Source organism: Halichoerus grypus, chromosome 1 (genome assembly GCF_964656455.1).
Source record: "Halichoerus grypus chromosome 1, mHalGry1.hap1.1, whole genome shotgun sequence".
NCBI classification, from domain to species: domain Eukaryota; kingdom Metazoa; phylum Chordata; class Mammalia; order Carnivora; family Phocidae; genus Halichoerus; species Halichoerus grypus.
Genome location: NC_135712.1, coordinates 114,383,925 through 114,407,146, shown reverse-complemented (window position 1 = coordinate 114,407,146; position 23,222 = coordinate 114,383,925). Strand labels below are relative to the sequence as shown.

Here is a 23,222-nt window from a genome sequence, read left to right as displayed (position 1 = left end):
TCTGGCTTAAAATAAGAATAGAAAATATTTTCTCAAAGTCACAAATGACTCTGTTAGCGTTTTTGGTCACTTAGCATTCCAGTCAGTTAAACCATGGAGTCTTTGATCTTCCTCTAAACACTTAACAGGAATCATTCTATAAAATTCTCTAATTAAGCAGAGAATACCAAATATAATCTCTTCCTGATGTTTCATGATCATTCCTTACAATATCTTCCCATGATACAGTAATTCCCCAAAACACATCTAATTCTATACAGCTATTTATCCCCATAATAAGTTTTTGGTTTTTTTAAAGATTTTATTTATTTATTTGCCAGAGAGAGAGAGCACAAGCAGGGAGAGCGGCAGGCAGAGGGAGAAACAGGCTCCCCTCTGAGTGAGGAGCCCGATGTGGGACTCAATCCCAAGACCCTGGGATCATGACCTAAGCTGAAGGCAGGTGCTTAACTGACTGAGCCACCCAGGCATCCCTCCCCATAATAAGTTTTTCACATGCTATTTCTTACCTTTAACTTCTTGGTCTCCATTTTGATGTCTGAATATCAGTATGCCTGCTTCTATCAACAACACAATATGTTTCTCCAGTTACTGCCCCCTTATAATTTTCATAACATATTATGTCCTGAGAGGTAGAAAACTCATTTGTCCATACTATGTATTAAATAAAGTCAATAAATGGTTTTTCTATCTTTAATTATCAGTAATATAGACAGCTGGATGTTTAGATTATGTCCAAAATGAAAAGTACAGTTAACTATATTAAAATTAAAATTTCTTTATTTCACAATGTTTATCAAGTGATCACTACCACTTGAAGTCTTTAGAGATGTATCTTGCAACTTATTTAAACTGTATAAACTCCCCAAATGCGGTTACAAAATAATATCTAACATTAGGGAGGTTCAGGTTTTTATTGAAAAAAAAAGTCATGCTGACCTAAAACATTCTCAGGCTGAAGCAGTGAAAAATATCTCAGGCTTCCATGGTATTTGGTGAAAATTTGTGTTGCTTTGATAATTATTAGAATGGCATGGAAAAAATTCAAAACTCCTTCTGGGGAAAAAATGCACAACCATACATGCACACACCCTACCTAAAAACTCTTCTGCCAAAATAAAACAAGCAGTATTTGAAGAGAGGAGTACCCTCTAGACATAAACTCCATTCTCTTCTTCCTTTAGGATAGTAATTTTGGACCTGGTGTGCATAATGCAAACACCTAAAGAGCTTTAAACAAACAAACAAAAACTGATGCCCCAACCCACCTCACACCAATTAATCATCAGTATCTCTGGATTATTCTTGTTTCCCTTTTCAGAGAGGTAGATCACTGTGGTCAGAGAGAAACCCTCGTTCACCAAAGGAATACCACATAGGCAGGGGCACTTGGAAATTTCAGCCTGTGATAGGGGAAAAGAGTCGCAGCCTCAGCAGAAGTTTATATTCCTGAACTACAGATCTAAACCTTGACTGCACTCTACCTTTGAGCCCTGCAAATAATCATCAATGGCTTTCATCTTCATTCCTTCAACAAATAGTTATTGATGGTTCTCTGTGAACCAGGCCCCTGTGTGCTAAATGTTAGAGATAAAAGCAAATACCAGAATTTAAGACAATGTAAACTTTAAGAGCTGTGTTCCCAACTCCTAGTTGACACATAGTAGGCACTCAGTAAATATTCTTGGAAGAATCAATCACTGCCTTCATGGATTTTACAATATAATAGGGAGTGGAGTGGCAGAGAGTAAGAAAATAATTGCATTACTAAGTATAAGTAGAAATTTTGGTAAATGCTAAGAATGAATTCAAAGCAAGAATGAGAGGAGAGATTTTAATAAAGGAAACTGTTTTAAATTGGGGGGTTAGGGAAGAACTCTCAGGAATTCACACTGAAGCTGAGACCTGGAGGAAAGATGAGTTCAGGTGAAAAAATGTACTGTTTGCATAGGGAGTGGAATTGAATATAATCTAGCAATTTTGACATCGCAGGGGTCCCCTCTTTAAAAGCCAGCTATTCAGGGGGCGCCTGGGTGGCTCAGACGTTAAGCGTCTGCCTTCGGCTCAGGTCATGATCCCAGAGTCCTGGGATCGAGTCCCACATCGGGCTCCCTGCTCGGCGGGAAGCCTGCTTCTCCCTCTCCCACTCTCCCTGCTTGTGTTCCCTCTCTTGCTGTGTCTCTCTCTGTCAAATAAATAAAATCTTTAAAAAAAAAAAAAAAAAAGCCAGCTATTCAGGATTTTTTCATTTCTGTTCCTAGAGGGTTAGAGGAGTTGTAACAATGTCTCTTACGGTATCATTACCAAATGTACTGTCGGAAAAGCGATTACCAAGTTACAACTTAACACAATAAGAAAAAATCCTGTTGGAAGTAACAATAAATAAACCACAACTGAAGTTACTACCTACTATTTAATTTCCTTCCTTAAAAGAAACCAATTTTTTCTAAACAAATTTTTGTCACCTAAACCAATGTGCGTATGGTATTTTCTTTTTCTCTGTAAATAGAGAATTATGCAATCCAACAAGTCTCCTTGTTTGATTCAATTAGCAAAAAAGTTTACTACCAAATTCACAGTCCAGCTGTATCAAACTAGTCCCTCCAGATATTTTTTTCTACTGTTTTTTCTCTTCTCTTTGCTTATTCGTTTTCAGTGTCTTTTTCTAGTTTTTATCCCTCCATCTCCTTCAGAAAACTAACAGTGGCACGTATCAGAAGCACTGGGGACCTTTTTCCAATTACAGGGTAGTTGCATGTGTTATGCAAAGGATAGTCAGTGAAAATACTGCAAAATCCAAACCTCTCCTACTACACTATTAATTTTCCCATTGAACTGAATGGAAAGCAGGCTGAGGGGAGTATTTTCCAGGTACATACATCTCCTTCCTAATGCTTGCCTTTAAACATATAGCATGATAAATAACAAACAATAAAAGCTGAATTCAAATAAGGCTTTTTAATTAATACATTGCATCAAATTACAAGAGAAAGGCACTATCAGCACATTCCAATCTCTGATCAAATCAAACGCACTGATGCCTTGGTGCAACCCACAGCTGACTCAGCCCTGCAGCAGCACTGACTGATCTTACAGTCATGAAACCAGAGCTTCCCCCCATTTGTTCCCATCTTCCTTGTTTTGGTTATATGGCATTTCCATAAACTTAAAAATCTGCTGCAAGCTGCTCTGTAATTTTTCAGCACTTTAACTATCATTTTTGCAGAGTGCTCCCTCCCAAACTCACAGTTCAGTGAATCATAGCAGCTGTTCTGGCCTTCTTCCTAGAGTTTAACATTCTGACTTCCCTTACAAAATTTCTGTTGTAGGGGGTTTGTTTTTTGGTACCAGCACTTTACCAAATAAACATTTGGATAACAGTATTATAGACACAAAACAGACTATAAATTTCAATAATGGTGATTATTAAAATAACTGTATAAAATAGTTACCAAAATCCCTCAAGGAAGTTCCAATCCACAAATCTCACAAAAGTGAGAAATAAGAATGGCAGCTAGACTATATTACTGACATAAATTTAGGCAAATTTAAACTTTTTTTCTAGTTTTGAGAAATAATTGACATACATCATTGTGTATGTTTAAGGTGTACAGCACGATGGTTTGATTTACATATACAGTACTGTCATCCCCATCTCCCCCTGGCTTATTGGTGGGGGATATGTTTCAACACTCCCGGACAAATTTAAACTTCTAACATGCAGAACTTTGACTCCTCTGTTCTGCTCACATTCCCCATCCAATCTATCTGCAAATCCTATCAGCACTACAGAATCCAGCCTTACCTGTGAGTGGTCTAAATCTCCGTGAGTGGTCTAAATCTGGGCACCATCATTGCTTCCCTGGACTACCGAAATAGCTTCCAGAAGGATCTCCCTGCATTTATCCCTGCCCACTTCAACCTATTCCTTCCACTGTCCCTAAAATGACACATCTACAACTCTGTCAGCTGAGGGCTTCAGTGTATAGTTGAGCAGTTGTATTCCACATAGTCACCTAGCAAAGGGGCTTGTTCTCAATAAAATTCAAACTCCTTACCATAGTTTCCAAGTCCCTAAGTGATCTGGTCCTGTCATTCTGAGCTCCTCTCCCATCACTAGCCCCTCCCTGCCCCTGCTGCAGGCACATGGGAAAACCTGCTATTCCAGGGACACATCAAGCACATTCTAAGGCATTGGTACTTGTGATTCCTGCTGCCTATAACGTTCTTCTCCCAGCAACAATTCCTCCCTTCATGTCTGTTCAAATGTAACCAATATGAAAAGTCCTCTCTGAAAACAGTACCTAAAATGGCATTGCCAACCTCAGCACTCTTGGCCCTCATCCCATTTTATTTTTCTTTGTGATACTTATATCTACCTAGTACATCTGTTTATGGTCCTTTCTTACTCCACTAGAATGTATACTTCATTGATACGAAGATGCAACTCACAGAAGAAACAGCAGGGACAATAAAATGCTTTTATTTTGACAAGTAAAGAAAGAAATCATTATAAATTCGAGAATCAAACTCTTATTTCCCATAAAAACTAGAAGAAAATCTTTTAAAAGTAATGCTACTGGGAATTCCACACAACAGACCATTTGGTACCTGCTGGTAGAGATGACAATCCATATAACCTCTGAAAAGCAAACGGATAATATGCAACAAGAGATAAAACAGTTCATATCCTTTGATTTCAAAATTTTGTTTCTTGGACCTATCTTGTAAAAATGGAAACCAAACACGTTTTCAAGAATATCCCTACAATGTTATTTCTGTTACTACAAAATAGAAAAGAAACCATATTTCCAATAATAGAATAATAGTAATACAAATTATGGCATAACCCCACAACAGATATCAAAATGTTACTTAAAAATCATGACTTGAACAGTATTTTAAGCCATGAGAAAATACTTACAATGTAGTGCTTTGTGAATATGGTAGAATGCAAAACGCTTTTCGATATGTGTATGTATCCTGATTTTATAAAGAAAACATATGAAGAAATGTGAACCAAAAAAGGGAAAAAATTATCAAAATGTTTTATATTGTTTACTAATGATAGTGGGATTATGGACAAATTTAATTTATTCTTCTTAAATGTCTTCATTTTCATTTATATGTATTTAATTTCATTGTAACCAAAATATAATTTTTAAATGAAGTTATACCATCCTCATGAAGTCTGTTGTATCTTAGTTCTTACTGACTCCCACTGGTGCTTCAACATGTCTTAGAAAAGATTTGTCACTTTTTACTAGTTTTCAGAATGATCTTCAGATGAAAAACATGTTTAGAAAGGGCTAAACTAACTGCTTACTGGGCACATGTCATCAAAATAAATCCAGATTCACCAAAGATTTATTGTTATCTTCATCAAAATGAAAGCAAAAATTATTGAGATGTATCATTTTAAACACATGCACTCAAAACCAAAAAGGTAAAATTTCCATGGCAGCATATTAAACCTGTATTAGCATTTATTAATCTAACCCATCCATTTCCAACCTAGTTTTATTTGTTCATTTTAACATTGAAGTGTATGTACTTCTCATCTGGAGTTGCCAAAAATTATCAAAAATAAACAAAACACATGTAATTAAAAATAAATAAATGCCATGTGTAGGTGGCAAAGAGCTTAGAGCCTAGAGAAGTAAAATGAAGCACTCTATGTCCCAACTCCAAATAATTTTGAGGAAGCCCAACATTCTAATTATAATGCAAGATTGTCCTGTAGATTTGCTCAGCAGAAGTTTCAGCCACAAGCTTATTTTTTGTTTCTGCAATGGGCAAAGAAACTATAAAAGTTTTTAAAAAATTACATGAAAACCAAACTTTCAAATAAAAATCATTAAATCTGTAATCGTGAAGTATAGTTATGGTGATCCAAAAGTTTTCTCTTGTACTTTTGCTTTCATAAATACTTAAGAAGTGGAGTCAAATTAAATCCTTCCTTCCTAAATGAGCCAGATTTTTTTCCGGTTATCTCTTGACCTTCTCAAATTCCAGAAGCCTTAAATAAGCCCCAGTTGTTTCATCTCAGAAAAGTAACTTTAGTCAGCTAAGTAATTACTGAAGACTAAGAGGGTGTTGTGTGAGATGAAAGCACTAGAAAATAAGATGAATGAATAGCTGAAAGTCAAATAAACACTATAAAATTATAATTAGAGATAAGTGGCACTACACTGCCCTCCACATTAAGTTATGATCCACTGTCCTAAAAAAAAAAAAAAAAAAGAGGATAAGGGGGAGATAAAATCCTATTACTTAGCTGCCTCTATTTTATAGTTTAATTTCATTTTCCTCATGATTTTCTTCAGCAGTTGTTCTTAAAACTTGAGAAAGGATTCAAAGATCTTAGAATTTTATAATAGACTTTCATGTGAGTAAGTAGAGCATAATGTTTTATGTAATGCTGACCCCATACTTGGATCCCCACTGTCAAAAAGACATAAAATTCTGAAACTGAATTATTTGTCAACCTTCAAGAACAATACTGAAAAAAAAGTCATACAAAAATAAATGTTAAAACTATATTTCTCCAACTCCTTTGGAGCTAAACTTCTAGATGAAAATTATGCCCCATCTTTCAGATTCACATCTATGAGATGTAGAAGACAGATGGTCTTCTCCCCGTGACTACTGGCTGTTTCTCCTAGGAAGCATGTTTCAACAAGATGTGGAGTTATCTACATTAGTGTTCTAGTCTTCCATTTTGTGTGGGAAGATAGATGAAAGGGAGAAAATGAAGGAGACAGGGAGAGAGACACACAGATAGACATGTGGCAGAGGAAGTAGTGGAATTCTGCTTCTAGAGTCTAGTCACCAACTTCACGTGAGTAAGGAGTCAGTGGACACAGCTTCCTGATCCCTGAATTATATTTACGGCAGCGTATTCATAACTCAATAGACCTACCCCCCAACTATAATCAAGGTAGTAACTTCCTACTTTGGTCAGCAGCTCTGCTGTCTTAGGTGTCAAGGCTGAAGGCTCAGCCTAAAGCCTGCCCTTCCAGCCTTTCCCACAATTGTGTAAGCCCATACCTACTATTGTTAAATCCCTTTCTGCTCCAAATATCTAAAGTGGCTTCCCTTTTCTGAATGGAACTCTGACAGACATAGGTGCCTACCCCTCTCAGTAGTTGTGACTGAGGTGAGCCATGGGTCATCAGACCCCTCTGTAGGATCCACAAAGAAACTTCCAGAGGCATGCAGTTCTAAGGCATAGCAATTCACAGACTTGGTACCCACAGTAAGAGATACTGTCTCTGTCCTCTTGCCGGTAAATCCAGCTGAGAAAATGAAGTTAATTCACATGAAAAGACTGAGAATAATATATTAAGTACTTAATTAACAGATTATATATTAGCATGGGGGGGGGACAAAGAACCAGGAGACACCTTGAATATATCACTTAATACCTCTAGATAGAGTTACTTGGATTAGAGAAGCAGGAGGTAGTAAGGGAAAATATTAAAATCAGTCATCTTTAAGAAAGTTCCCAGTTCTAATAAAATGATTTTTGAAGAATAGTGTGATAAGGTGACATCAAAGACAGGAATGGGAAAGATGGAGTCTTAAAAAAGACAAGTGGGATTCTGATAGTGGGAAGGAACTGGAAAAACAGATATGACTTAAGAAAGGTAAAAAAGCATGATATCGTCACTGGACAGTGAGGAGTCCAGTATGAATATAGAGTGAAAACTGGGAAATAATAAATATACTTGAAAAGAGGGAAGGCACTGGAAGCTTCTGAACAGGGCAGTGAAATTAGAGATTAGAAAAATTTGGAGCCAGCTAATTCTTTTCTGGGGGGGCTGTGCTATGCACTGTAGGATGTTTGAGCAGCATCCCTGGCCTCCACCCACAGAATGCCAGTAGCACCCACCACTCATGACAGTCAAAAATGTCTCCAAACATTACCAAATATCTCCTGGGCTGGGGGCAAAATCACTCCTGGTTAAGAGCTACTGGACTCCAGAAAGATTAGTGTGGGAAGTGTGGGTAGTGTGGAAAGATGAGATAAGACATTGTATATACAATACAATAGCAATTATAACTATCCCATTCTGTGATGTGCGCCCAGATCAGGAGTCACACACACACATTAGTGCAGAGGCCAGGGGGGAGCTGTGGTGAACACATCTATACAAGCACCATCCCAAGGACAGAACTCCTCAGCAGCAGCCAGCTGTTGTTGCCATGGGAAGGAAAATCCTTTCTTTCTTCCCCACCTCCCCTTCCAAGAGAAGTAAATTCCAGATTTTTAAGTAAAATTTCCTGATTTTAAAAATATAGGACTTAGTTCAAGTTTTCTGGAAAACAATAAACAGGCTGGGTTTAACCCTCAAGCGACCCAAGATTTGCAGCCTGGACTAAGGTGATGATAGCTTGGAAGGTGTTTAGGAGGAGAAATTAATGGATCCAGATCAAACAAACCCACTGTAAAAAGACAGTTTTGAGAAAAGGTGGAAAAGTGAACTTGAGTAAGCATTAGATGACATGAAGGAATTACTACTGACTGCGATAATGGTATTATGTTAAAAAAAAAGACTCATCTGTTTGCGATATTTAATTATATGTTATATATAGATACGTTTTCCATTATAGATGAAACAAAAAAAGAGAGAAAGTAATGAGTGGAATTCAACACATTTGAATATCAAGAATCAATCAGAGGAATGAGGAAAAGCGACTTCAAAGATTTGAATTAGAGTAAATAAAGAACATCACCAAAGAGACTGCACCACTAAATTTATTATTTATTTCCTTTGGGTTCCCCTGGCAAAAAACTGTCTTAACTTGTTAAAACTTATTTTCTAGAATTTATTGACAGCCTATACTTTTCTCCCATTACCAATCAGAATACGAGAATTAATTCTATACAATAATTCTAGGTTCCACTTTAGAATAATGTTAATCAGAATTCTGTTTAAAATAATTGTTAGTAGCACTCAGTGGGCAATTTCTGTTCCCAGACCCTGTGCTAAGGTTTTTACTGGCATTATCACATGTAATCCTCAAATCAGCCCTAGGCAACAATTATCATTATAAAGAAACTATGATTCAGAGATCTTAAGTAACTTGTTCCAAGGATAATCAGCAAGTGAGTGGTAGAGAAGAGATTTAAATTCAAGCTGTCTGATCACAAGACCCTATCCCCTTAACCATTACACTGTCTCCCACAGGGCAACTTTCCCATGATTAGCAGGCAAGCAGTTTATTACCATCTGGCCTTAAAATAAATCACGTATCCCAGTGAGCCAGGCAAGCCCATATATACCTTTAATTCACAATTAATGGTGTCCAACCCCTTTCCTATTTCGTAAACACTCTTTGGCTATATCTAGAAAGCAAACATCCTCTTCTGTACTGCTTAATGTTTGAAGAGTAAAGTAGCATTTCCCTCAAATTCTTAGTACCATATTCAAAATGAAAGTGGGACCAAGACAGCTTTCCCAATGATTCAAAGCACAACAGACTTGTACATCAGTTTATCAGAAATACCAATAGATGTGAGGCACCCTCTGCCACCATGAACATGGCCACGGTTGGCTTCACAGAGTCACAGTACCTATGTTCCTGAACTTCTGCTGATCCCCAAGGCAACCAAATGAAAAGTGAATCCAGTACTGCACACTGTCTCTAGTGCGTGTCCCACTAGGGTTCACGTACGCTGGGCTAGGCTAGGGGCCAGGGCATGGCAAGAACAGCTGAGATATACAACTTATTATGGTTAATATGAAATGCTATACCATCAACTAGCATCATCCAGATAAACAAATCCCTAAGTATGAAAATATGCAAACCATATTGCTGCTTGGTGCATATCCAATTTTACATAAGCAAAATTCCCTTTTGCCAGCATTCGGGGCAGTGCCTTCTAGTTCAGTTTTTTTAATTACCTGTCTGAACACATTCAAATCACTTATTTTATAATTTTCTAACATGCTTACAAGCAATTTCACCTCCCTTTCTCCACTTACCTTCTACTCCACCACCTCTTCACACTGAATAGGATTCACTCTCAAAAGGATTTTCTACAACTCAAATATGCTTGAAACTAATTCAAGTGTGGGCTATTCTGACACTTGAGAAAAATTCATATCTTGCATCTACAAAAAATTTAAATCCAGTTACAGAAAAGAAGATGTAGCTATCAATTGTAGTCATTTCTTAAGTTTGCATGTTTAAAGTACGCTGCTTAGTTTATCTTTTACCGCAACCCGAAAAATCTTACCTCTCGACTCATCCATATACTGCAGCCCACGATGGCACTGTTGATCCTGGTGCAACAGTGCCATTCCGTGACTTGCTATGGAGAAGAGGGGCTTGGCTGTTTAGGATTTTATACCATATGAAAAAAAACCTTATGCTTACATTTGTGGGATATAAAAATACCAACCACTTTATATTAAATCATAATATAAAGGTTAGTTTATCAGATTTTAAAAGAGATCTTTCTTTAACCTAACCTACTCTACAGGAAAAACATCTGCTAATGCTTACTTGCTTATTCAAAAAATCACAGTTAATCTCCAAAAACAACATCCAGCCTAAATGGTTCTGTGATTTTTGGTAATCTTACTCTTGAAAAAGCAACAACTGTATATATTTTCAAAATTAAGCCACCCTCTTCCTCCTCCAATTGTTTTATTTGAACTGTTTCCTCCAATTTACATAAAATCCTTCTGCAAACAGTAGGGGGAAAAGCCAAGAAAAGAGAAAAAGCACTGGGCACCACCATCTCCTCCAAAGATTGGGTCTAAGATAGTACCACTCACAAGATATGTTCCATTCTAGAGGTGCAAACACATGTAGAATAAATGTTACTGTGACAAAGATCGAGCAGCATATCAAAGAAAATTCCAGATCAAAAGGCATTCCAACTTTCTACTCCATTCTTAAGGCTTAACAGTAATCTCCATGGCTAGAGACACATGCATACACACAGAGACAGATACTCACACAAATACTTTTCTCCCAAAGACTGATTTTCTTTTTATTTACCATGTTTCTAGTTTACTGAATGCAATCATATTTTAAAGATACTTAGTGAATCTAAAAATTAGGTGATTTGATAACTGTTTTGGGAACAATTTGGAAGAGGGCCTCCAATTTTTAAACAGCACATTTCATTTAAAAAAAAAAAAAAAAACTTTTTCTAATTTTAAAGAGTTACCAGCATCATTTTTGTTAACCAGTAGGACTTATATAGTCAAGACTGAAGCAGAAGAATGTAAAGTTATTTTTTAAAACAGCTTACAGTATTCAAATGTACTGAAGAGTATATGATTCCTTTCAGAAGACAGAAAATAGCTTCATACAAACACCAGACTATTTTCTTCTCTCACATTAAAGCACTTGGAATATTTTTAAATGTAAATTTAATTCCAGTTATTCTTAGATTTACTTTCTTACCTCTAAATCAAAACTTAATTAGGAAAAAAAGCAATATCAAGACCTGTCCAAGTCCAACTCCTGAGAGAATAACTAGAATATTAAAATACAAAACAACTTTGTATCTATGCTTCCTTTGGCATAACGAATGTATTAATAGTAAGTTTCCTTCAGGCCTGTTTTCTGATTCCTGCAGCCTTTGTCTCTACTCCACATCCTGACACTTAGAATTCAAGAGACATCAAATAACAGAGCTATAAAGATCATAAATTACAAAGGAAGTCTGGAGAAGCAAGGTAATTGGCTCAAGGTTGGTGAATGGAAAGGTTAGAACTTAGATCAAAGTTTCCTGATGCCCAGATGTCAGTGCTCTTCCCCATAAGCCAGGCTGTTTCACCTTAAAAGCTTCTTTGATTTGTTCAGTTTTATATACGCATTATTCGTTCTGCAAGAATCTTAGAATTTCAGTGTGGAGCAGCAGCTGAGCCTGGTGTGTTTTTTGTTTGTCTTGTTTCATTTTTCTATTTTTCCTTCGCATAAGGCAACACAGAACACAGGCAAGTCACTGAGTAAATACTTGAATTAAATTTTGAAATATTAATTGTCATATTCAGAGTATTACACAATGGGAATCGTTCTTAGCATACATTTGTATCTAGGAAGTTACAATATGTAAATTACCTCTATAAAAAATGTATTCTGGGAGAACTTAAAGTTTAGTTAATTAAATAAACAGATTTATTAAAGTATGTAGACTCATAAAAGAAAATATAAATTGCTACTCAAAACGAAGAATTAAAGCAATACCAACAGAGTTATAGGTAAAAAATGCATAAAAACTTTCACTCACAGAAGAAAATAGATTGCCTAATTGCTAGGGTTATGCTGATATGTTCCATGAAACTTTAGAGATATCAGGTCCCCCTATGTCTACGGAAAACACAGTCATGTTTCTCCTCTACCTACTCACACACAATACTTCTGATACCAGATGTGTAGATTTTTTCTCACACTGGCCAAGTTTCCAAGACCTCCTTCTCTGGTTTGATAATTTACTACAGCAGCCCATAGAACCCAGAAAAACAGTTTACTATTGCAGGTTTACTACAAAGGATATTTTAGAAGATGCAAATGAACAGCCATATGAAGAGATAAATAGGATGAGATCTGAAAGGATCCCAAGTGTCCCCATCGATTTGGGGTACACCACCCTCCTCGCACATATATGCAATCACCAACCCAGAAGCTCTCCAAACCCCATACTTTAGGTCTTTTTTGTAGGCATAATCGATTATTAACTTATTTTCTAACACCTCTCCCTCTTCAGAAAATGAGGTTTAGGGCTGAAAACTTCAAGCTTTTTTTTTTTTTTTAAAGATTTATTTATTTTAGAGAGAGCACAGGGGAAGGGTCAGAGGGAGAAGGAGAGAGAGAATCTCAAGCAGATCTCACCAAGAACAGAACCCCATGTGGGGCTCAATCTCATGACCCCAGATCACAATCTGAGCCGAAATCAAGAGTCTTAACCGACTGAGCCACCCAGGCACTCCTGAAAGCTTCAAGCCTCTGAAGCATGGCTTGATCTTTCTTGTGATCAGCCCCCATTCGAGAGCCCATCAAGAGTCACCTCATTAGAACAGAAGATGCTCTTTTCACCCAGGGAATTCTAAGGGATTTAGTAGTTCTATGACAGGTACTCCTATCACTCAAAAATTACAAGGGTTTTAGAAGCTCTGTGTCAGGAACCAGGGTCAAAGACCAAATATTAGCAGGAACCAGGGGCAGAGACCAAAATATATATTTCTTATTATTTCACAACCTATTAACACTTATGGACTTACAAAGTCCGTGATTTTATGGACTCCAGCCCTGGAGAAGAAAGAGCTGTCTGTGTAAAAGAATGTGGTAAGAAGAAGTAGAAATGGGATCGAAGAATGGAGAAAGAAAAGCTGAGCCAGGACACAGAACCTAGGAACCCCCCAAAATATGCCAGGTATGCAGGTCTCTAACTAAAGTCAGAATACAGTAAGGACTCTGAGTCTCTACTTTGTAAGTCTGTTCATTTCTTTGCTTTGGTGGTTTTCCAGTTTGGAGTTTTGTTTTGTTTTGCCCTTGGTTACCTAGTAAAGTCACTGTTTAAAAAATTCCAACCCTGTTTAAACTAAACTAAGAAGAAAAGGAGAATTGTCCTTCTCTAGATGTGGCTGACAAGAATTTCAGAGGGTCTAGACAAGCAGAGCACTCTGGTCACAGTGGTGGTGGCAGCTGGAGGCCAGGAAAGACTTCGCATGGCTAGAGCTGGAGAGGGAATACCTCTGAAGAAAAGGGGCCTCAGAGCTGGCTTGGGCATGACTGGAAAATCCCATCAAGGGATCCGTTAGCTCACTGCATAACAGCTCTGTGAGACTTCCCTGGATGATTGAATTAGGAAGGTCATTTTAGTCTGCCTGCAAAATGTTTGCCAGTTTCTTTTTTCTTTTTTAAGAAATGATTTAAATTCAATATTTGCTGATTTTTTTTTTTTTAAAGATTTTATTTATTTGACAGAGAGAGACACAGCGAGAGAGGGAACACAAGCAGGGGGAGTGGGAGAGGGAGAAGCAGGCTTCCCGCCGAGCAGGGAGCCCGATGCGGGGCTCGATCCCAGGACCCTGGGATCATGACCTGAGCCGAAGGCAGACACTTAACGACTGAGCCACCAAGGCGCCCCTGATTTTTTTTTTCTTTTTTGAGATGTTGAAATAGCTGCTGGTGTTTATCATCCTGACAGAACCAGGAAGGAAAGGATTAAATGTTTAAAGAACCGGTCGGAGAATGTATTTAAAATATCTAAAAGTAACTGGCTTCCTTCTTAACACTGTGTGTAGTACCTATACGTAATTAGCACCCTAAGGCCCCATGAAAGTTGTGGCTTCAAACCAGTCACCAGTCAATGACAGAGCCTTGCTAATGGGACAGTGGCCCTGTGCCGAGACTCTGTGGCCACTGGAATTAAGGGGTATAGCTGGAGTTTCTCCTGAACAATGCCCAGAATCAGGAATCCGAAACTGCAGGGATTGCACGTACATCTTCCACTTGCTGCTGTGGGGACCGGAGGGTGAAGCTGGGTGGCCTGACGCATATTCAACTTAGTGTACTTGTGTCTGGGACTGACAGCGGATGGTGGTGAAAGAGATAAAAATTGCATGTGCTTGGAAGTTCCTTCATGCCGTAAGAACCTTTACTTTGTGATGTCCACAGTATAGAGAAGCAGAACCACATTAGCATTTAAATCAGAGGAAAACCCTCTCTCTTTCTCTTTGGAAGGAACTTTAAAACAGACTAACAGTAACTAGAAAATAAATAAGAGAATTCCTTCTACATGTTTGAGAATGTAATCCTAAAGAAAATGAATAGATGACCAGTAAATGTGATACACACTGGGATGTCTTGTGCACCCAAAATAATGAAAGCAATTATTAAAATCAACATATCAATGTAACAAGTGATATTTAGAAACTGACGCATTTTAGAAACTTAAACATATTTGTTAGAAACACTTTTCCTGACCATTGCCCTCATTTAGCCCCCCTCACTTTAACTGTATGTTCACCAAAACTCTTATTAGTGTTAAAAGTTTTATATAGTATATTTGTATACTTATTATAGAGTATACGTAGAGAATATATTTTTGTATTTTCTTTGAATTGTATTAAAATTAAAATGTGGTAGGCTTTTTTCCCTTCAATAGTGAAGACTTTGATTATAAACACAGTAATTCTCCAGAAATATGAGCCTTCAGCCTAAAGGGAGAAGATACTCAGATGTAGTAGACCCTGCCATTTCATCTTAATAATGACTGGAGTGCTCCCATCACTCAGAAATATGCATAGAAACTGGTTGATACTCTCTCGTAAGAAGAATAAAATTCAAAAGAACGGTAAAAGAAAGTATTTCAGTGTTGATCTTAAATGAAAGCAAAGACTGTCTACTACTTACTGTTTAAAGCTTTTCCCTTGTTAGACAAAATTTAATTCTAAACCTATACAAACTAAACTTTAAACCAAATTTCTTGTAGAAGAGAAATAGTAAACAAAGTATATTTCTTTACTAACAAATTAAGCTTTTTCTCACTTAATCACATCTCCTTTAAGATATAAATTTAAGGAACACCTGGGTGGCTCAGTCGGTTAAGCGTCTGCCTTTGGCTCAGGTCATGATCCCAGGGTCCTGGGATACAGCCCACATCAGGCTCCCTGCTCAGCAGGGGAGCCTGTTTCTCCCTCTCCCTCACCTTCTCCCTCTCCCTCTGCCCCCGCTCCTGTGCTCTCTCTCTCACTCACTCTGTCTCTCAAATAAATATTTTTTAAAAAAAGATATAAATTTAAGAAGGGAAAAGATATATACATGTTTCAATAGCAATAAAAAGTGATTGCTATTTTCCCAAAACTGCTACAGTATCCTACTAATACAATTTAAGATCTGAAAAATACTTGAGTCAATTCAGCAACTAAGTACATAAATGCACTACCCTGAATTAGTTTTTTTTTAATAAAGAGATTTATATTTAAAAATTAAGTAAAATTATTAACAGAAGTCAATTTCCCACTTTTAACATACAAAAGAAAATATGTAATAGAAATCTTTCCTCTGTGTATAAAAATAACATACCTCCACTCTTTGAATTTTGTTTTAAAATAAAGTTATCCTGGGCACCTGGGTGGCTCAGTTGGTTAAGCGACTGCCTTCAGCTCAGGTCATGATCCTGAAGTCCTGGGATCGAGTCCCACATCGGGCTCCCTCCTCAGCAGGGAGTCTGCTTCTCCCTCTGACCCTTGCCCCTCTTGAGCTCTCTCCCTCAAATAAATAAATAAAATCTTAAAAAAAGAAAAGTTATCCTGAGTGGGAGATGTTGAAAGTTATTTTTTAATTATAAACAATTTTTGAAGAAGCATTATTTTTAAGATTTTATTTATTTATTTGAGAGAGAGAGATCGAGAAAGCACAAGCAGGGAGAGCAGCAGAGGGAGAGGGAAAAGGAAAAGCAGGCTCCCCACTGAGCAGGGAGCCCCATGTGGGGCTTGATCCCAAGACCCTGGGATCATGACGTGAGCTGAGGGCAGAAGCTTAACCGACTGAGCCACCCAGGCGCCCCTTGAAGGGGCATTCTTATGACACAGTTGATAGGATGGTAATAAATTCTGTACTGCTACACCATCCTAACAGCATTTCCAAACACAGGTTGCAACACATAAGCTTTGAGGTAGTAAGAAGTATGTTGATAACAAATCATAACAGACTGTCCATAATTCTACTACTCAGGGTAACTGTTTCTTGACTAACTATAATCTCAATAGCTCTAAAAATTAGTTCTGTTATTTAAGTTTAATTTAGTGAGGCAAGCACACCACTGCAAATGCAAACTAGTAAAATGTAAAAGAAAAATATGTCACTTTAAAAGCCACCAATTTCTCAGTTTAGCCTAATTCGTACCAATTGTTGAAGAAAAATAAAAGTACTCACTGATAAATGTGCTAATCATTTCCTCCCAGGAACAGAGCCACAAATTCATAACCAAGTTTCTAGACCAAATTCTAGAACACCCAAAAGCTATGAAGAAGAAACATGCATCTCCTTTCCAATCAGCCATCAGTGTTTTATTCCTTTTTGATTATGAGTATACTCTTTACACCACAGCACATGTCTAGTTAGCATCAAGTGCCATGTTTAAAAAGATGTAACAGAGAAGCTGTATCTTTGAATTAAAAACACCATAGGAATCACTGGAAAGTCTAAAATGAAAAACAGACCGTTCAAATGCCCGGAATCAGCTGCTACTGTCCAGAATCCTGCTCCTTCCAAGACAGCAGCAGCTCAGCGTGAGCCACAGCTTAAATGGGAATGTCATCTCCTAAGGCAAGGGTCCACACAGTTCTTCTGTACAGGGCCAGGTAGTAAGTAATCTATACTTTGCAAGCCATAGTCTTTATGGCAATTATAAGACCCTGCCTTGGAACACCAAAATAGCCACAAACAATATGTAAATAAATAAATGTGGCTGTCGGCCAACAAAACTTTATGGACCCTGACTACTGAATTTCATAGAACTTTCACATGTCATGATACACTATTTTTCATTTGATATTTTTCAACCATTTAAAAATGTAAAAACTATTGTTAACTCACCAGCCATACAAAAACAGATAGCTGTGGCCTGCCAGATTTGGCCCATGGGCCACCGTTTGCCACCCTCGGCTAGGGCCCAGTTTTCCTTCAACCTGTGCCAATCCCTTTCCCCGCCATTTACACAAACCTACAAATATGTGTTTTCCTTTTAGCAAAGCATTCCTTGTACTTCTTTAGGGCTCTGATGTCTAGTCTCTATTTATTTCCCAGAGGTCCCAAAAGTCCAACAGAACAATAAGGAGGTCAGGAAAGACATGGAGCCTAGTCTGGAGAAAGGACACAAGCCCTACCTGTGTTGCTTTCCAGCTACATGATCTTCTGCAAGTTACATAACCATTCCAAGGTCTCCAGGTCACCATCCATAAAGTTTAAAAGAGAAATAAAAATCATGGTATCCAATCACCTGAGAGTATTTCTGAAGGTGTGACTTTATATTGAGTAAGGTAAGTAGAGCAGAAAAATAGAACCTGTGGAAAAGAGTTGCCAAACCACAGTTCAGAAACAAGGCCTTGCCAGATATTTCATTGATAAATTGCTAGATCATGGTAGTGTATGGGTCCCCGGGTAGAGAAAGGAAGTTCAGTGAATTTAGTTAAAATCCTGGGAAAATGAGCATCCAGCAATCTCACTGACTGATGCCACTTTTCAAAATTCTACATGTGGGCCACTCAACAAATATGAAAGAATATGAGAATCTCTGTGTTAGAACACAGAAGGAACTGTGAGGAGCACAAAAATGAATAACTTAGTCCCTCATTTCAAAGAATCTACAATTTATTAAACATAAAAAATCCATCATACAAAGCAGGTATGATCTATATACCAACTGCATTAAAATGTTAGAAAATGAGCCAAACAAAAGATAGTAAGGGCGGGGGGGGGGGGGGGGGGCGGTGCCCGGGTGGCTCAGTGGGTTGAGCATCTTCGGACTCTTGGTTTCGGCTCAGGTGGGGATCTCAGGGTCCTAAAAGTGAACCCCTTTGTCGTCAGGCTCAACGCTCAGCAGGGAGTCTGCTGAGATTCTTTCTCTCCCTCTCCCTTCCCCTCTGCCACTCCCCCCCTCAAAGAAATAAATCTTAAAAAAAAAAAAAAAAAAAGATAGTAAGGGGAAGAATTTCCTAGGAGCTAGATTTAATAATGAATAGAATTTCAAGAACAGACAGACACAGAAATTTGAGAGTACCGTACATGTATGTATCTAGAATTGTAGGGTATGTGGATTATCAATTCCACTAGACTGTTCTCCAAAAATGATGTGCTTCTATCAACAGTTGGTGGATTCCCATCCTTAGAACAGTTGTTATGAACAGAGTTCATTTTTAAAATGCTTTAGTCAACATGATGGGTAGAAAAGGGTATCTCAATTTAATTTTCATTTCCTATCCTCACATTCTCCATAGGTGTTTCATAGGTCCCTTTTTAGATTATGAAATAAAAGGCATAGTCTCCTTAAGCATGATGAGCCGTTCTGTGCGGCAGAAAGTACACAGAGGATAAGCCTCGCTCTCTCCCTTCCAGAGGTTTCTCCAGGACGTTGGTCTTTCCCTCTCCACCCCAAAAATTGCCAGTTTGCATCAGCAGATGGGACAAACCTTTCCTTTCCCTCCCTGAATGCCCCACAGTAAATTAAAGAGTTCATAAATGAACATGGTTGAAAAATACAGGTCTTGACAGAAACATCTGAAACCATTTCCTCCATTTTTGCCCAAAACTTGGTTTCTGCCCAATTTAGATCATGGAATAGTCAAGGTACCTTAGAAAACACACAGAAATTTTTATCCAAGCCTGGAGACCTGGTTTGTAAATACGAGGCATAAATACATCCACTCTTCTCCCCCTCTTATCCAGAAGGCAGAAAAGTATATGAAAGATAAATCAGGGTTTTAATCTGATTTGTGGACACTCATTAGGAGGGTTTTGCCTCAAAAGCTCCCACAGGGATAAAATTTTAAGGGAAAATTCCAATAAATAATACTAGGAGAAAATAATTGTTTTTAACCAAAATCTTATTTCAATTCTTTCCATGCTAAAAAACAAAATGGCAACCAAATAGGAATGAACACAGTACACAGTAAAACCCTCAGTAGGTATAACTAAAAGTGGTATTCTCAACTCTAGTCAACACACAGTATCAAAGAAAGCTAGGAAAAAACATATTCCAAAACTTGATTAATATGATTCAAATAGCACATTCCCTACTACAGTGGAAAAATGGAAAATCACTATAAACATTTGCTTTCAAAAAGGAGTTGCTAGTATCATTCCAGTAATACTATAATGCCACATTGCCTCAGATCCACATCGATTTTTCTAATCCAGGGGTTTTCAACCCTGGGCAATTCTGCCCTTCAGGAGACATTTGGACATTTTTCTTTTTTTTTTTTTTTTTAAGATTTTATTTATTTATTTGACAGACAGAGACACAGCGAGAGAGGGAACACAAGCAGGGGGAGTGGGAGAGGGAGAAGTAGGCTTCCCGCAGAGCAGGGAGCCCAAAGCGGGGCTCAATCCCAGGACCCTGGGATCATGACCTGAGCCGAAGGCAGACGCTTAACGACTGAGCCACCCAGGTGCCCCTGGACATTTTTCATTTTGAGACATTTTTCATTCTCACACGTGGAGGAGGGTGCTACTGGTATCTAGCGGGTAGGGGCCAAAGATGTTGCTAAACATAGCACAATGCATGGGACAGCCCCCCTCCAATAAATAATTATCTGGTTCAAAATGTCAATTGGGCCAAAAAAGCCTGGTGTAATCTATTTCTTCACGGCTAACTGGGACATGGTGACAAACACAGGTGGATAGAAATGATAAGTACTTTTCTTAAAGACCTCCTATTAAGTGAAACAAGTTAGAGTTCTAAAGTTCACTTGATAGATGGATAAATAAAATTTCCAATTTAGCAATTTTCGGTTGCAATATTTTAGGGAGAAAATGGGACATAGTACATGACTGGCCATGTTACTGAGCAGTGTATCATCTATATTTATCAGCTCATCACATTCACCTACACAAAAGTTCATAATCAAACTGGCTACTGCTGCCTCCATGTACTACAAATTAATATTTTCCTGCATTTAGGCGCTAACTGAATTCTCCATGCCTACCCACCAAGATCGACCAGACCTCAGATTTCAGCAGTGGGTTTTATGTGCTCAGTTTCTGAGGAAAACATTCATATCTAAAATTCCCTTTCCCTTATGTTACAATCCATTAAAACTTTACTGTCCAGCTCTATAAAACTTAAAAGCCAGAGTGGGAAAGCAAGATGATTTTGACTGAAAACCTAAAGGAAGCTACAAAGAGATGCCTTCTATAAAAAAAGGGGGGGGGGGGTTGGTAATGCACTGAAATAAAATATACAGAGGCTGAAGAGGTCCCTCTAAAAGTAGCAAAGCCCTTCGAGGTTATTTTATTTCCCAGTAAGGTTTCCTTGGGTGTTTCAACAAAGAAAGTCATTTTTCTGGGGACTGTTTTTTTTAATGTCTCCATTTCCAAGTTTGCTGAAGGCACTTACTCGTCTATTTTCTAGGTGTTACACTAAAAGAAAATTTTAAAGTTATGAAAAAACTCAGTTCAAATTTAAAGAAACCACACAGTGTTCAGAAATCCATTGTGAAATCAACACATTTATCTAGAAGAAAGAAAAGCATCATGTAACTGACAAAAATCCATCTACACGCTGAAGTTTTTCAAGCTAACAAAGCAAGTACTGTTTGGCAGGAATGTAGAAAGATGGGTAATTTAGCCCACTGAAGCCTTCTTAAACATTTAAAGATGAAGACAAAACTACTGCTTAGATGGACTAGCTGGGTTCTACACCAAATGTCATCTTCTGACTGTAAACCTGAAATAGAAATGTGTCCTTGTGCTTAAAGTTCAAGCAGAAAAACGCCCTATTTACTTACCAAAAAAAAAAAAAAAAAAAGGACAAAATGATCCTAATTTAAAAAAAGAAACAGTACAGCACAAGGACATTTAAGTGTGAGATCTAATTTCAGAGTGTTGAGCATAGAGTAAGAGCACAAAAGCGGAAAACTCCAAGGAAATCTCCTGTGCTGCAAATGGCACCGAAGTATGTTTAGGCAAACATGTGGTGAAACTCTTTAATCTTGGTAAATGTAAAAAGTTTTGTTTTACATGAACTTGACTGGACTCTTCGCTGCAGTTCCAGCTTCTGAAAACAAGAAATGGCACCAGGCTTAGGAAAAGGGTGGCTAAGCGGAGATGTGTGTCCACAGCTTCCCCTCCAAATCCCCAAGGAGGAAAGCCGCCACCTGGAGGTATTGGGTAGCCAGGCAGCCTTACTGAAAACAACCAAGGTTTTGAGCGTTGTTTTTGGCAAAAGGTAGGTGTTACCGGCTGCTTCCTGGGGCGCTGGAAGGAATGTGTCACCATCAATCAGAAAGTACACTGAGCCCCGTGTTTGGGTCACAGAGGGACTACTGCCTCTTCCAACACGAATAAATCATGCCAATTCCAGGAAAGGAGGAGAAAGGAGAGTTGCCCGAAAGGTGTTGGCGCCCAGTGACCTGCAAGACGAAAAGGAAACCCCAGCTTGTGCTGAAGAAAACTTCGTGCGCTCATAGGTTGCGGTGAACTCCCAGAACCCAGGAGGGCGGGGGCTCCCCCACTTCCCCGGGGACCAGCGCCGCCCGAGCGCAGTTCTGGGGAAGACCTCAGCGGTCCTGAGTCATTCACCTCGGTGGTCCTGGCGAAGGACAGGCTCCCACCTACTCACCTCTGCAGTCCTGGGGAGGGACGGGCGCCCCTCCTACTCACCTGGCAAGCCCCGGTGGATGAATGAACTGCCCACCCGGCCGAGCCTCCCGGGACACGGGCAAATCGCGGGAGGGCTCACCTGTGGGGATACTGGAAGGCTTCTCCGAGTCCGCACCCAGGCAGGGATTCCAGAGCTGGAAGACAAACGCCAGCAGCAGCAGCTGCGGCTTCAGGGCGCAGCACCCCATCTTCGGCCTCCGGAGAGCCCGCTCCAGCTCCGGCACCCCCACTGCCCAGCAGCGGTGCACTTCTCGCGAGAGCGCGGGGACCTCGGTCCGCCCCGGGCCGACGACTGCGGGCGGGAGCCGGCGGGCCAAGTGCGCGCCCCGGAGCGGCTGCGGGCAGCTGGAGCTGCGGGAGGAAGGGCGGCCGAAATGAGGCCGTCGCGGAGTCGCGGAGAGGCTAGCGCCTCCCGGCGCTGCGGGCAAGTTATAGGCTCCCCGAGGGGGAGGCGACAGGGCGGGCCGCACCCCGGCTATTGGCCGCCAGCTGACCCGCCGCGTCGGTGCGGTCGCCTCCGCTCGCCTTTGCCGGCCCCACGTCTGGGATTGTTTGCTCAACTCCGACCTATTTAAGGAGCTGTCTGCGGCTACGTGTAGAGGCTCACGCAGGGCTTCTGGCTGGAACAAGGGAGCGTGTACTTAAGTTTGGGAGTGGGCCTGGGAGAGGGGAGGAGCCGCGGGGAGTCTGGCGGGCGGGCGGTGCTCCCCTGCCCTTCTTCTCTGCTGCCTCAGCACCAGAAGCTTCCCAGTAGCCTCAGAGGGTGTGAATTTGCTCTTCTCTGAATTTGGAGACTACTCTCTAATCACAGTGACTGCAAATCCTCAGCAATCTTCGCTGAAGAGACCTCGCCAGACTCTTAAGTCATG

The 23,222-nt window shown here is 39.4% G+C and overlaps 1 protein-coding gene across 2 annotated transcripts in view; it reads right to left on the bottom strand.

Moving 5' to 3' along the window:
• PLOD2 (procollagen-lysine,2-oxoglutarate 5-dioxygenase 2) overlaps window positions 1-22,859 on the bottom strand; it is a 97,194-nt gene extending 74,335 nt beyond the window's left edge. The window contains exon 1 of one of the 2 annotated variants that reach the window (XM_036078143.2): window positions 22,433-22,859. In XM_036078143.2, the coding sequence (XP_035934036.1) occupies window positions 22,433-22,541 (109 nt within the window). In that variant the 5' untranslated portion in view covers window positions 22,542-22,859. The remainder of the gene's footprint in view (window positions 1-22,432) is intronic. The other variant, XM_036078142.2, reaches the window with a different exon arrangement.
• Window positions 22,860-23,222: the final 363 nt, after the last annotated feature.